Raw genomic sequence first — 14,656 nt, 5'->3', positions numbered from 1 at the left:
AAGTGATGACCAATCTAGTTCCTTGAACATTTCTCAGTGATGTGTGTTGTAGTTGCATTGGAGGACAAAGCAACATATTGAGTTGTAGAGGGTATCAAGTTTACTAAGGTGAGTTTTGGGTGCTGTGCCATATACTATATCCCCATAGTCTATAATTGGCATCAGCATGTGCTGTGCAATGTGCTTCTGACCAGCAGACTTAGGGAGGATTTGTTCCTATATAGTACACCTAGTTTGGCATAGATTTTGGCTATCAGGGTATCAATGTGCAACCCAAATGTTAAATTGGAGTCAAACCGTATGCCCAAATATTTGAAACTAGGAACAGGGGCTAGGATAGTATTAGAGTTAGTTCTCATCTGCAGCTCATTCATTGGAAGCTTTACAAATTTAGCCGTGGTCCAAAATACCATTGTTGGTCTAGTCGGTGTTTAAAAACAGTTTGTTTTGGGAAATTCAAGTCTCAAGTCTCAAAGTAAGATAGAAGTACGTGTCCAATGTCAGTGAGGTTAGGGCTGGTTGCATATAAGATTCTGTTATCCGCATACATGTGTATTGAAGCTCCCTTACAAGCTGTAGGAAGATCATTGATGAACACTGAGAAGAGTAGGGGCCCTATAAGAGAGCCTTGCGGGACACCGCAGGTGATGTCCAAGGGGTTGCAGTTAGAGCCTGAGACACATGTTGGGATTTACCTGATTGGTAGGAATGAAACCAGTTTAAAGCATGCACCAGTAAGTTGTTCCATTCCACACTGGATCTCATTGCAAACTTTTAGGAGGGTAGTTACCGTTTAGTTTTTGGGGCGAAAGCCAGATAGGAATTGGCTAGGGAAATTTGTCTTCATATAGTAATCGCTTAATTGGGAGTGAACACATTTTTCCATGACTGGATAGTATTGGGAGAAGAGAGATTGGCCTGTAGTTTGAGTGTTTTTGTCCCCATTTTTGAAGATGGGGACAACTCTGGCAGTTTTCCAGTTCTTGGGGATATGGCCGGATGACAAAATAGTTGACTAGGGAAGCAAGTGGCCTGACAATGGCTGGGGCACCAAGTTATAGGATCTTAGATTGCTGTAGGTCAGGTCCACATTGGCTGATTAGTTTTAATTTGATGAGATCTTGTCGCTCCTCTTCAAATACTGGGACAAATTGAAAACTGTGGGCAGTGTTGGGAGAGTGATTAAGTGAACAAAGTGCAAATCGGTGAATAGTGAAATAATGTGCTAAAGAACAGTAAAAATTATACTGTCCTCAAAAAATTGTCAAAAAAGTATTTTAAGAACAATATTGCACTCGCTGAGGGATGTCCAATGGATGACTGGTAAAACCAATAGAAATCCTCAAAGTGGAAAAAACAAACAAACAAAAAACATAGCATAACGTTTTAATAATCAAGATCTGGGAAAAACATACATAAACTCACATGTTCCCAGTCTTGTCAAGCAGTAAGTGTGTTAAGGCACACTAAGACCTCGCAGGGCAGAATAACACTCCCAACTGGGGATGCCCGATAGCCTCTCCTGGGAGAGGGTGGGGCTATAGTGGTACTCCCAGAATGAGGTTCATGTATGTAGTTAGGGTTGCTTTTCGCTAATAAGTTAGTTAGTAGCACACCCAACAAAGTATTCATTGAATGCATTTGCAATGTCAGTGGTATTTGCCAGAGTAATATCCTCAATGATATTACATGATTGTTGATGGCTAGAAGGCTGGAATATATTGTTAACTTTCCAGAAGTTAGCTGGGTTTGATGGATTCTGATGAAGATTGTCAGAGTAATATTGTGTTTTTGAGTGCCTTCTTTACCTTGTGCCGCAGGCATCTGTAGTTAAGATCCTTGGTTGTGTCAGTTACTTTGTAGCTTTTTCACAACCCATCCCTAAGATGGTAGTGATATAAGGTCGGTTGTTATCCATGGGAGGTGGGCCCCCCGTATTCTTATTTTGCGTAGTGGAGCATGGGTATCAGAGTTTTAAGAACTCTGATTGGAAATAGTTGAGTGTGGAATCGGGGATTAAGTAGATTATGTACCAATGGCAGCTAGTAAAATCAACCAGAAACTGTAGTGGGTTAAAGTTTCTAAATGTTCTAGTGAGTAGACGTTTTAGGGCTTGATTGGGGTGATCTGATTTTCCTTACACAGTACACTATTGCATGGTCACTGAAAATGTCAGGTAGGATGCCAGAGGATTGGATTCTGCTTGGACTAGAGGAGATAATCCAGTCTAGCAAGGAATGGTTGTGAGATTTCAGGTTTTTCCGTGTGGGTTGTGAAATTTAGTTGCATTATATTAGGTGACTTGAGTTGTACCTGGATTTTGTTGTTTTTAGGGTCGAGCAAATTGTAGTGGAAATCCCCAAGATTCTCATTCTGAGAAGAAATTGAGCCAAGAAATCAGGGATTGTAGTGGGGCTTTAGGGGGCGGTAGATGCCAGCAATAAGAACGGCCTTACGTTAAAGATCACCTGCTAAAGAGAGTAGCAGTATAAATAGAAATTTGAGTAGTTTGCAAGTTGTAAATTTGTAAGGTTTGTCATTAGAATGAGCGGTGGTTGGAATGAAAGGAGGGAGGAAGCCTTTTCCTTGCCAAAATGTTTTGCTGCATTTGTAATGGTAGGGTCTGTTCAAGGTTTGCAGAGGGATTTGGATGGGGTGGGGGAGATGGGCGAGACAGTTGTGTGCAGTAAAGGTTGGGAGAGGCTGCAGTAAATAAAGTGTATAAGGGGAGCAGGGGGGTAAATTGTGCAGGGTAATAAGCAGGGGATAATTGTGTAGATGAGTTTGCAGAAAGATCTACTCTCTAGTCCAACTACTGTCTAACTGCATATCAACATAGCCCAACTTTAAAATGCAACACTCTTAAAAAGCAATGCTGAACCCTACAATGTTGTCCCTTAGGCCCAGGACATAGTGCACTCAGCGTCGCTGAGGCGGGCTGAGCCGCGCTGAACAGATGCACAAAGCCCCTGCATCTGTTATCAGCGTGGCTATAGTTTCTCCCTCCGCATGCGCACTGATGCGTGCTGAGGAGGAGAAACTCTTCCGAGAGCGGCAAACTGAAATTTGCTGCTCGGGGAAGCGGAGGAGCGGTCACGTGACCGCTCCCATCCAATGGGGCTGCAGCCGGTTCCCTACAGAGCCGCCATTGTTACTACAGAGCAATGCGACCAGACAGAAGGCAGTGTGTGTTGTGTGTGTGGTGTGTGTGTTGTGTGTGTGTGGTGTGTGTGTGTGTGTGTGTTTGTCCCACACACCAGAGATAGCATGCATGCACCGCCACCAGGGTGAGGGGGGGGGGGGACTGCTCATTACCGGCTTCTCACCAGACCGAGTCCGGCCATGGCAGTAGACAGATGAGAAGACGCCATACAGGAGTCATCCTCCCCTGCCTTGAATCGGACCAGGGCCTGTGTGTGTGAAAAACGGGCTGGGGCTGGTACAGGGGGGGGTGTGTGAAAACCGGGCTGGTGCTGGTGCAGGGGGGGGGGTGAAAAACGGGCTGGGGCTGGTGCAGGGGGGGGGGTGTGTGAAAAACGGGCTGGGGCTCGTGCAGGGGGTGGGTGTGAAAAACGGGCTGGTGCTGGTGCAGGGGGGGTGAGTGAAAAACGGGCTGGTGCAGGGGGGGGGGGGTGTGAAAAACGGGCTGGTGCTGGTGCAGGGGGTGTGTGTGTGAAAAACGGGCTGGTGCTGGTGCAGGGGGTGGGTTTGAAAAATGGGCTGGTGCTGGTGCTGGTGCAGGGGGGTGGGTGTGAAAAACAGGCTGGTGGTGGTGGGGGGGCGGCAAACGAAGTGGTGTGGTGGGGGGAGAAGGGGTGGGGGGGGAGAGAGCAGGCAGAAGGGAGAGAGGGGGGGGAGAAGGGAAAGAGGGGGGAGAAGGGAGAGAGAGGGGGGAGAAGGGAGAGAGAGGGGGGAGAAGGGAGAGAGAGGGGGGAGAAGGGAGAGAGAGGGGGGAGAAGGGAGAGAGAGGGGGGGAGAAGGGAGAGAGAGGGGGGGAGAAGGGAGAGAGAGGGGGGAGAAGGAGGAGAGAGAGGGGAGAGAAGGGGGAGAGATAGGGGGGGAGAAGGGGGAGAGAGAGGGGGGGAGAAGGGGGAGAGAGAGGGGGGGAGAAGGGGGGGAGAGAGGGGGGGAGAAGGGGGAGAGAGAGGGGGGGAGAAGGGGGAGAGAGAGGGGGGGAGAAGGGGGAGAGAGAGGGGGGGAGAAGGGGGAGAGAGAGGGGGGGAGAAGGGAGAGAGAGGGGGGGAGAAGGGAAGGAGAAGGGAGAGAGAGGGGGGGAGAAGGGAAGGAGAAGGGAGAGAGAGGGGGGGAGAAGGGAGAGAGAGGGGGGGAGAAGGGAAGGAGAAGGGAGAGAGAGGGGGGGAGAAGGGAGAGAGAGAGGGGGGTGAGAAGGGAGAGAGAGAGGGGGGTGAGAAGGGAGAGAGAGAGGGGGGTGAGAAGGGAGAGAGAGAGGGGGGTGAGAAGGGAGAGAGAGAGAGGGGGGTGAGAAGGGAGAGAGAGAGGGGGGTGAGAAGGGAGAGAGAGAGGGGGGTGAGAAGGGAGAGAGAGAGGGGGGTGAGAAGGGAGAGAGAGAGGGGGGTGAGAAGGGAGAGAGAGAGGGGGGTGAGAAGGGAGAGAGAGAGGGGGGTGAGAAGGGAGAGAGAGAGGGGGGTGAGAAGGGAGAGAGAGAGGGGGGTGAGAAGGGAGAGAGAGAGAGGGGGGTGAGAAGGGAGAGAGAGAGGGGGGTGAGAAGGGAGAGAGAGAGAGGGGGGTGAGAAGGAGAGAGAGAGAGGGGGGTGAGAAGGGAGAGAGAGAGAGGGGGGTGAGAAGGGAGAGAGAGAGGGGGGTGAGAAGGAGAGAGAGAGGGGGGTGAGAAGGGAGAGAGAGAGGGGGGTGAGAAGGGAGAGAGAGAGGGGGGTGAGAAGGGAGAGAGAGAGGGGGGTGAGAAGGGAGAGAGAGAGGGGGGTGAGAAGGGAGAGAGAGAGGGGGGTGAGAAGGGAGAGAGAGAGGGGGGTGAGAAGGGAGAGAGAGGGGCAGGCGAAGGGAGAGAGAGGGGCAGGCGAAGGGAGAGAGAGGGGCAGGCGAAGGGAGAGAGAGGGGCAGGCGAAGGGAGAGAGAAGGGCAGGCGAAGGGAGGGAGGGGGGGCGGAGGGAGGGGGGGTGGTATGAGGAGGGGAACCGGAGACACCGAGCAGGGTCAGGTGGGGACCGGAAGGATTGTATGTACGTACAGCATAGCACCAAACACCCAGAAATGAATGTGCGTCTGTGCGTCTGTGCGCGCGTGTATATATTTATCAAAGTTGCACAATGTTAATAAATAATTTATTCTCACAACAGGTCTTTTTTTTTTTAATTTTTACAATATTAAAATATATATTATATAATATATACACACACACACACACACACACACACACACACACACACACACACACACACACACACACACACACACACACACACACACACACACACACACACACACACGTTCCCCAGTGACACACACACACACAGACCACTTCAAAGTGACACACACACACACACTGACAGCTACCAAGTGACACACACACACACACTGACAGCTACCAAGTGACACACACACACAGTGATACCCGCCTCCCAAGCGCGCTGTCTCCTCTGTCAGGACAGCACAAAGCTCCTGGTAGCGCGAGCGTCGGCAAGCGAGAGCGAGCAGCAGCACCTAAGCGCTTACTATATCCGAGGCCTTAAGTGATTTCAGATTTATACATCTAACGGTCACATGAGCCTCCCCTCCCCCCAATAAATCAGCCTGTTACAAGCTGGATAATTAACAGCACACAATTAACAAATAAAGTTTGCTATTCTAAACATACCAGAGAAGGAATAGAGAGAGGGTGGGGGGTGAGTCCTAATATGCAGGAGTTCAAGGAGTTAAACAAAAATAATCAGGTGGTGGTGTAACCCTCGAATACCCTCGAGCTTTGTGGAGATGAGCTAAAAATAGCAAGTATAGGCATATGGTGCAGCATAATACATTTTGTGTGGTGGGTTAACTTCATAAGTTCTGAAGCATCTGGTTTTGAAGAGCCTGTAAACGCCACTCTAGATTTGAGCTTAATTGAAGTGGTGTAACAACATGAAAATGCTAATGTGTGACTTAAAATTCAGCTAGTTAGATATTGTGGCAACTTTGCAAGGTCTCTGTACACACACACACACACACACACACACACACACACACACACACACACACACACACACACACACACACACACACACACACACACACACACACACACACACACACACACACACACACACACACACACACACACACTTTAGAAAAACACACCTTGTATAAGCTGTTATGAAACTTATGTGGTATATTAGTGATGCTCAATTGATGGACACTATAGGGTTAAAACAGTCGCGGGCTGCTTCTGATATTTTTATTTTTTTATTTTTTTAATGAGGGCAAGTGGCCGGAAGAGAACTTGTAGGGATTTTAGAGCAAGGAGTGGCCACTGGAGAACGATTTACTTGTTTTTCGTTGTCCCAAATGTGATCTGGTGAACCTCACGTATCCTATTTGAATATCTTTAAACCCTTCTAGTGGATGGATTTCTGCACTGACTGGACTCAACAAAAGTACTCCTGTTGGAATAATGATGATCATGATCGCTGCCCTCTTCACTGCCTCTGCAGTAATATCACTAGTCATGTTTAAAAAGGTAAGCCATCAGTGATCTTGAACGGCCATTGCTGGAAGAACCTGTATGTCAGTGCGATTTGTGGGGGAGACAAGATTTTGGACTTAGTCACTCAATCTCCTGACCCGCTCTTCACCTGCATCACACCTGTATTATTTCCCATTGCCAGCAAACTTGATATGGCCTAGGTGCGTGTGTGCATATGCCAAAAACACATGGTTGGCACTGCTGCCTACTGAGCACCATTGTCTGACTTTGCTGTCATATAACTTAGTCTTAATCTCCTTCGCAAATATAATAGAGGTAAAACTCTTGTGTACATAGAAACCTTTCCTTTAGTGTGTTTTAAAATGACTACTGTAAATGTACTACATCTCTGAAATGTCAAAAATGATTAGTCTTAGCCTAAGGGACTTCCTTAAATCTTGCAATACAAGTACTTATTTATAAAAAATGTGTATGTGCTATTAAGGGGGGATGTTAAACATAAAATGTCACAGTAGCCAGCAGACAGCAAATAGCATCTCTGACCTGTGTCATCATGGTGTTGCTGTAAAACCTGCATATGATTGTTGCATTGCAGGTGCATGGGCTGTACCGGACAACAGATGCTAGCTTTGAGAAGGCTCAGCAAGAGTTTGCAACAGGGGTGATGACCAACAAGACGGTGCAGACGGCTGCAGCAAATGCGGCCTCTTCAGCAGCAACCAACGCTGCGCAGAATGCTTTCAAGGGCAACCAGATATAAGGGAAGCCAGCAGCAAGCAACCACTATCATTTGTCTTCAGCCGTTCGCTATTCCTCCTGCCATTTTTACAATTCCCACAAAAGACTTCTGTATTTGCACTTGCCGCGTATATATTTGATCCATCAGCACATTTAGTGCCAGAGGGAAGTGCAACATGTCCCATGTCATAGAAGGCCCCCGGGGCACTGAAAGGGTTACTCACTTGTGCATGGGCTAAATCCGCAAGGCTGTTACTAGTGTTTTTGTTGGGTTTTTTTTTTTGCCCACTTGTTTTCTTATTTGAGGTTAGGAAGCCTTTTTCCTAATGTGTCTGAATAATTCTGGTGGATTACTGTGTCTTTGGAGTCATTAGATTGGACCTCTTGTAAGGTTATAAACCCAGAAAGTATTTGCTTATTTTATTGTTGGTGGATGGACATTTTGAAATCTTTTCTTTAGATGGAAGTGCAGATGTGTTATTTTCCCACCCCCAATTCAGCATTCACATTTAAGTTGCAACTCTGTTTGTTTTAAGTTAACTACAGTGGATTGTAGTCGGGTATTTGTGGCTGCTTGGCTTGCCATTAGTGCAGCCAATAAAAAACAAAAAAGTTGAAAGTACGTTGGTATCTTTTTGTTTTTACATTTGACACTTTTTTAAATTCTTTTCTTTGTAATATCTAATTTCACATAATTCATGCCAACTTCCAAGCATGACTTGTGTATACGAACCCATCTGCACTGCTTTTTAGATGACTAGCTCTTGTGTAATTCTACCGTTTCCCCCAGGAATGATGTAGGTAATCGGCAGTCTGTGTGGTGGAATGTTTCATGCAATGTAAAGTTAAATCAGCAGTTCAGTATAGAAAGGGAAATAGTGCCCGTAGATTTGCTGAATTTGTCTTATTTAGTGGACACCACAACCTTTTGTTATTTTGTGATACTTTTAACACTCCCAAATGTGCTGTTTTGTTATTTAATGCCGTATATTCTTGTTTTTAGTTGCTTTTTCTTGAAGCACTTTTCCTGCTGATAGGTCACTTATTCTCCACTTAGCAGCATAGACCTTCTATGCAGTGGAGACCGTTTGTTTATCGTACTAGCGGTATTGTCTTTAAGTTTGTTTACCGCTCGTCAGAGCAGCATGAAACTGGTGATCAGACATAATTTTTCTTGACATTTCAAAGGCACATGCGTCCCCCTTCCCCACGCCCCGGGTCATATTTGCTCAATTGACATATAAAAACTGCAGGTTTCTGTGACAATTGAATGGAAGTTTGTGTTACTGTTGTCTTAAAACTGTACAATTTGCAGCAGCTGTTGACATTGAATTGACTTGTGACAAATGACAAATTCCAGACAAATCACATCCCAAAGGCCTCGTGTCCTTCACCGAACAGACACTGTGTGTATGTAAAGGAAAAAGGCTATAGCAAGAAAATAATCTACACAGTCAATGAATAGCCATGCATAGACGATCCGTACTCGGAGGTGACTTATTCAGAGTCCCTCTCTATGGTCTATTTTACAGATTCTTTAGCCCACAGTGGCTAAAAAAAAGCTATATTGAGCTCAGTAGCCAAACCAAATCATGTGTATTTGTTTTCTGTGAAGGTGTCGTTCCACTAAAGCCAATCCAAAAAGTTACCACCTGCCAATTGTTTTTACATTTATGCTGTTGGACCAATCTAGTTTTCTGGAAACCGCTTTGATTCAGCTGTTTCAAGTTAACTCTGCATTGTTTCCTTGGTTCAATGTGTACCATTAAAGCAAACCTGTGGTATGTATTATTTATTCCATGATATTTGTTGCACGTTTGCAAATTTAGGGTTGAAAACCTAACTGCGCAAACTATTTCACATCCAACATTGTAACTTGGCCTGTGTTACAAAATGTTACATGAATGGGTGCTGTCTGCAATGTAGTTAAGTGGGACTTCACCGTAACATGCTGAATTGTAAAATGTTGAATTGTAGTTCTGCACTGTGGGCAGAAACAACTGAAATAGAACATGTCGCATCAAGCGCTAAAATGAAACAAGTCATGTTTGCACAGATCAACAAGAATAAGTATTTGTGGAGCTACTCTACAGCAACTATCTGTATAATAATAACTACGTCAATAACCTTAGTGAAAAATGCAGCAATAGCGAGACAATATAAATAAATTCCTACTAGATATACAGCTTATTGAAGTCTACAAAAATACCATTGGTGCAGCACTTTAATCTGCCCACCAAATGAGCAAAACAGTCCAAAGTCCATACAATCCTTAAGAGTGCGCTACTCTGCACCAGTACTGGACGGACAAGACAAACCCAACAAAGACTCACAACATAATACTAAAAAAAAGATGGGGAGAGAAAAGGTAAGAAAAAAGGAGACCAATAGTATAATATGATTATTATAAAATATATTGGTAGCATAAAAAGTCACTCACATGCAAACAGGCATATATAGCATGGCAGCAAATAGCTTTATGGGGTCGCTGGTCTCTACGTGGATGTTTCAGGCGGTTATGCTGGACAGCAGAACCCGGCGCATTAATCGGCAGTTATTTCCTCGCGGCGCCTCTGCTCGGTCAGTTCTCCAGCTCACGCCTGTGTACTCGTTTGGATATGGGTATGGGGTTTTTGTGCGTCAAACTTGTGTGCCAAGCCTCCACCGATCACCCACTCCACACATCCGCGATCTGAGACGGCTTACTTCAGCTATCCAGACTTGGTTTACAATGGCCACCTGTCCAGTCAGTTCTCTGCCTCTTCCTTCTAAGGAAATAACGTCTGGTTAACGTATTACTGCCTGAAACATCCATGAAGGGTCCAGCAATCCCATAAAGCTTTTTTTTGCCATGTTTTATATGCCTGTTTGCTTGTTGAGTGAGGGACTTTTTTTATACTATGAATATATTTTCTATTTTTATATTACACATTTGGTCTCCTTTTTCTTTCCTCTCTTTTTTTTTTGTAGGGTTATATGGTGAGTTTTTGCAGCAGTACTGAACTGACAAGACAAACCCAGCAGTTTCCACAGACAACACTATATCAAAAAGCAATCATTGAATGTGCAAGTATGACACTGCTTTTTAGTTTTTAGGCTGCTCTTGACCGGCGAAGACAACGCACAAGAAAAAAAGGTTTATTTTACAAGAACAATCCCCTTGGCACTGCAAAAAATGTTAAATAACTATGCAACGGCTTTTTTTTGTTTTTGTGTGTCTAACCAACTTTGCTCGTCAGAATTCAGGTACATTAGCAGCATTTGGATGCAATAGCATGCTATTCTTTGTCAACCTCAAACTTGTTAATTCTCTCTAACCACTACATTTGATTTTAAACCTACAACCAACATTTGAATGAGTGTAAACAGTATAATTGAAAAGTCGTGCATTGCAAAAGAAAACTGTTTGATGTAAACTTTCTCAGCCACATGACACGTTGACTTTTACTAGTTCAAGAGATGTCCGCGGGAATAAAACGCTGAGGTATTTATTATTCGTGTGATAGTCAATAGCCGTTGTTTAATTGCAATTTGAGTGAATGCTCGTTAACCGCCTGTAATGGTACTGAAGTGTTTTTAGGTGCTCCTGGTTACCGTAGCCAAGTGTATAAATCTGTGCAGGGCTACAGAGCAATACATGTAAAAGTTATGGCCGCTTTAAAAAGTATAGCCATAGTACATTATTTACTCCAAGTCACAATGCACTTATTCAGACGGGTCACCTGAGGGGACAAGTTATATGCATAAAATATGAGCATATAGTTTTGAAATCTAAAGAAAATATCACATCAAATGTCTCATAGAAAACTGATGACGCGCACACTCTTGAAAATTGACTTCGGTTATAACCACTTTGTTCTTCAGAGGCTGAATAATGTAAGACCCACTGTTTTGTGTTACAACTATAGCTAGTTTTAATGCACTAAATGTTTTAATTCTCAATTTGCATTATTGTAGCTCGGTGAGACCAATGTTTAACACTAGAATGTCCGCACTCTTTATGGTCTTTCTGCATTTTAAAGCTTGGATTTTATTTATCTAAAAGGATGTTTGTATATTTTGTAAATGACTAAATGCTCTGCCATCACAGTAAAAAATAAAATAATTGTCCGGTACAAACATACTCTTTCCCGCTCTGTGTTGCATGTCTGAGTAGTTCAGATGTTTTTTTTTTTTTTTTGTATATTTATTGTATTAACACAGAGTGTCATAGAATAAAATTAATATTTAAGGATGTGTGCATTTATTTTTCCTCAATATGCTAGTATATGGATTTCTGGCTTTGGGTTAATCATGCAACTTTGTATATTTATTTAATTTTTTAGCAGGAAGTAATACATTGCGTTACCTCTCGTTTTCAAGTATGTCCTGGGCACAGAGTTATGATGACAAATAATACATGGTTACAAAATACAGAGATCTTTTAAAGAGAACTGACAATCTTTTATAAAGAAAAGATAATTGGTGTTAATACTACAATATATAGGCATAGTTTTGGTTTGATTTAGAGGTTTTCTGTGTCTTATGGTAGTTCCAAATGCAATTTTAGAGTAGAAACTGGCATGGCATTGGGTGCTCCTTCCACAGGTAATAAAAACAGGTAGCACATTTAAATGTTTTACCAGTGCAATTATTTGAGGAGAAAACTGAGTACATTTTGTGATTTTTGTGAAACAGACATTGAAAAGACATCTCATTCTCTTGTTAAAGAATGGTGGTACACCTTTTGGGGGGGAGGAGGGACTGCAATAGCCTTGAATTGTAAAGCCAAGCCCTTTCCATATGTTTGCAGCTACTTTTTTTATTTTATTTTATTTGATCAGCCTAATTTATCGTGGATGTTTTATAAGCTTTCCTGCTTGTAAAGGTGGCTGTTATTGTGGTGAGAATCAGTGTGCCCAAGATAAGTAGCAAAGAAAAGTCAAGGTGCAGGGAATCCAAAGGGACCCCCTAAATCCCTTAATATCAGAACAAAACATTAAAGGAAGGAAACCTGCACACTCAAAAAGAGGAACAGAGATCTGTAAATCAAGTGTTTTTACTGAAGGTAAGCAAAAAAACACTATACTGTACATAGTGAATACACACAGGTAAGTGAGCTCAAAAAGCAAATCTGGCTAAGAAAAAGTTAACGTATTTCCTCGATTCTAAGACGCACCCTTGATTTAATAAAACATTTTGGATAAAAGATAAATACTACATTAAATGTGCAGGAAAAAATGTTTTTGCTAGCAAACAATAGCCTACATTCATCACGCCACCTTTATGCAACTTTTATTTGCAAACCGTGTTAATGCTGAAGGTGTGTACCACCGTAAATCTGATTTTTCTCTCATTTTTTAGAAAAGACCTCTGCTCGAAGATACTTTATGGCCCCATTGAAGTGAATTTGCCATAAAGGGCAATATTTATTAAGAGCTGTTCCTCCATCAAATACCTTCCATGCCGGAAGTCACTTTATAACTTCTTCCCTTCTTTAGCTATAAAGACTAAGGATTTATTCAGCAATTAAGTGTTACCCAACTTGACACTGGTGAAGGCAGAAGCACAGCTACTATGTTGAGCGTACCCTACTGCTACAAAATATTGTGCTGGATCTTGTTTGGCGATAGACGGCTTAAACATCTGTGCTACAATAGTCATATTATTCATACAGCAGAGGGATACTAGTCGCTGAGAGTCGGGAGGGAAGAAGAGCCGTGGTCGGAGCCGGGTAATTCTGTCGAGCTGGTGCTGCTGGGTGTTTAAAACATCCCGCTGCGGCTGCTCCAGCAGCGCCCCCTTGCAGACTTTTTTTTTTTTATACATCGATTCTACGACGCATCCCAAATTCAGACATGGGGAAAAAAGGAGTGTCTTAGAATCGAGGAAATACGGTATATGCAGCTCACAATAATGGCTGTAGAACAGGCATAACAAATGGCAAAATAAAATAGGAAGTGGTACGTACTGGTATACTCAACAGGTGGGTTACACGGGTTGAAAAAGGGAAAAAATAAAAAGGAGGGGGAGGAATAAAAAAAATTGGGGACGGGGGTGTTAAGGTGTGGGTAAGCCATTGTGAGCTGGGTTAAGTACTCTTTGCATGTAACTTTTTTTGTTAGCCCTATTTGTTTTTTGAGCTCACTTATCTGTATGTTTGTATTCAGTATGTATGGGTTTTTTTATGCTTACCTTCAGTAAAATACTTTTTTGATTTACAGACCTTGTCTGTTCTTTTTGAGTGTGTGGTTTCCTTTTCTTTGTTTTGTGGGCATTATTGTGAACTTCTTTCATCTGTTCCAGACGTGTGTCTGTGTCGTACTTTCATTGTTCTTTTTGCTACTCCCAATTTAGGCCACAAAGACCCAAATCCATGAACGGGTGCTCTGCTTTAGCACGCCTTTTATCTTTTTTATATAAAGGCGTGCTAAAGCATAGCACCCTTTTATGGACTGTCAGAGGCCTAGCAGCTCAATTTGGATATCTACTTTGGATCGGCATATATGTACATTTATTATAGGCTGACCCAGCAAATTACTTTTTCATAGAGTATAAAGCTTTTTAAGCCTCACAGTTCTCCCCAGGTGTTTTTTTATTCAGTCTGTCAGAGTACCACTAATGTTTCAAGTCAGTGTGCCTGGTTCAAGAATTTTAGGCCACAAATGTCAGGGCTTTGGTATCATGAAATTTCTGTTGTTTTTATGCATTTCTGCATTTTTCTTTTTTTAATTTTTTGTGGTTAATGACCTGGATTTTCACTGTTCAAGCTTGGTTAGTATTGGAACCAGAAGTGAACACTCCTAGATGTGGGAGTCTGAACATTATCTGTTATACCATCAACATTTGGATTGAAACAGGTTAGGCGGGCAGTGATCTGTTTAGCGAGTTTAATATTGGTGATTAAAGCCTTTAATAAACATTCTTAAAGATAGATCTGCTGCTTTGATAATCAGTCAATAATGGTAACATCATTGCGTGTGTGAACTTATGTAGTTCCTTATTTTCCACTGGAAAGCACCATCCATATGTATTGTATTGTCCTCTTTAATCCTGAATCCTAGCTCCTTATTGCAGACTGCATGGAGAGCAAGACAATAAGTAACTTAAGAGGATGACAAGGTTTCCATAAAATAAAAAAAATGTTTTCCATATATTTAAAAAGAATTTGTTTAACGTTTTTAAACTATTTACATGCTGTGTGTGAGAAACCCTTTACAAGAGGCACTAGAAAACAAATATTCCATAAATTACTCCTGTTTTCAGCAAACAAATACTTTG

At 43.2% G+C, this 14,656-nt stretch overlaps 1 protein-coding gene across 4 annotated transcripts in view; it reads left to right on the top strand.

The window, feature by feature from the left end:
• Nucleotides 1-11,632, top strand: part of SCAMP1 (secretory carrier membrane protein 1) — a 34,770-nt gene extending 23,138 nt beyond the window's left edge. For all 4 annotated transcript variants that reach the window (XM_075590950.1, XM_075590961.1, XM_075590970.1 and 1 more), the window contains 2 exons: nt 6,574-6,691; nt 7,254-11,632. In XM_075590950.1, coding sequence (XP_075447065.1) covers nt 6,574-6,691; nt 7,254-7,418 — 283 coding nt within the window. In that variant the 3' untranslated portion in view covers nt 7,419-11,632. The remainder of the gene's footprint in view (nt 1-6,573; nt 6,692-7,253) is intronic.
• Nucleotides 11,633-14,656: the final 3,024 nt, after the last annotated feature.

The sequence above is a fragment of the Ascaphus truei genome, chromosome 1 (assembly GCF_040206685.1).
Source record: "Ascaphus truei isolate aAscTru1 chromosome 1, aAscTru1.hap1, whole genome shotgun sequence".
In the NCBI taxonomy this organism is placed as follows: domain Eukaryota; kingdom Metazoa; phylum Chordata; class Amphibia; order Anura; family Ascaphidae; genus Ascaphus; species Ascaphus truei.
Note: the sequence above shows the minus strand (reverse complement) of the source record. Positions and strands in the feature narration are given on the sequence as shown.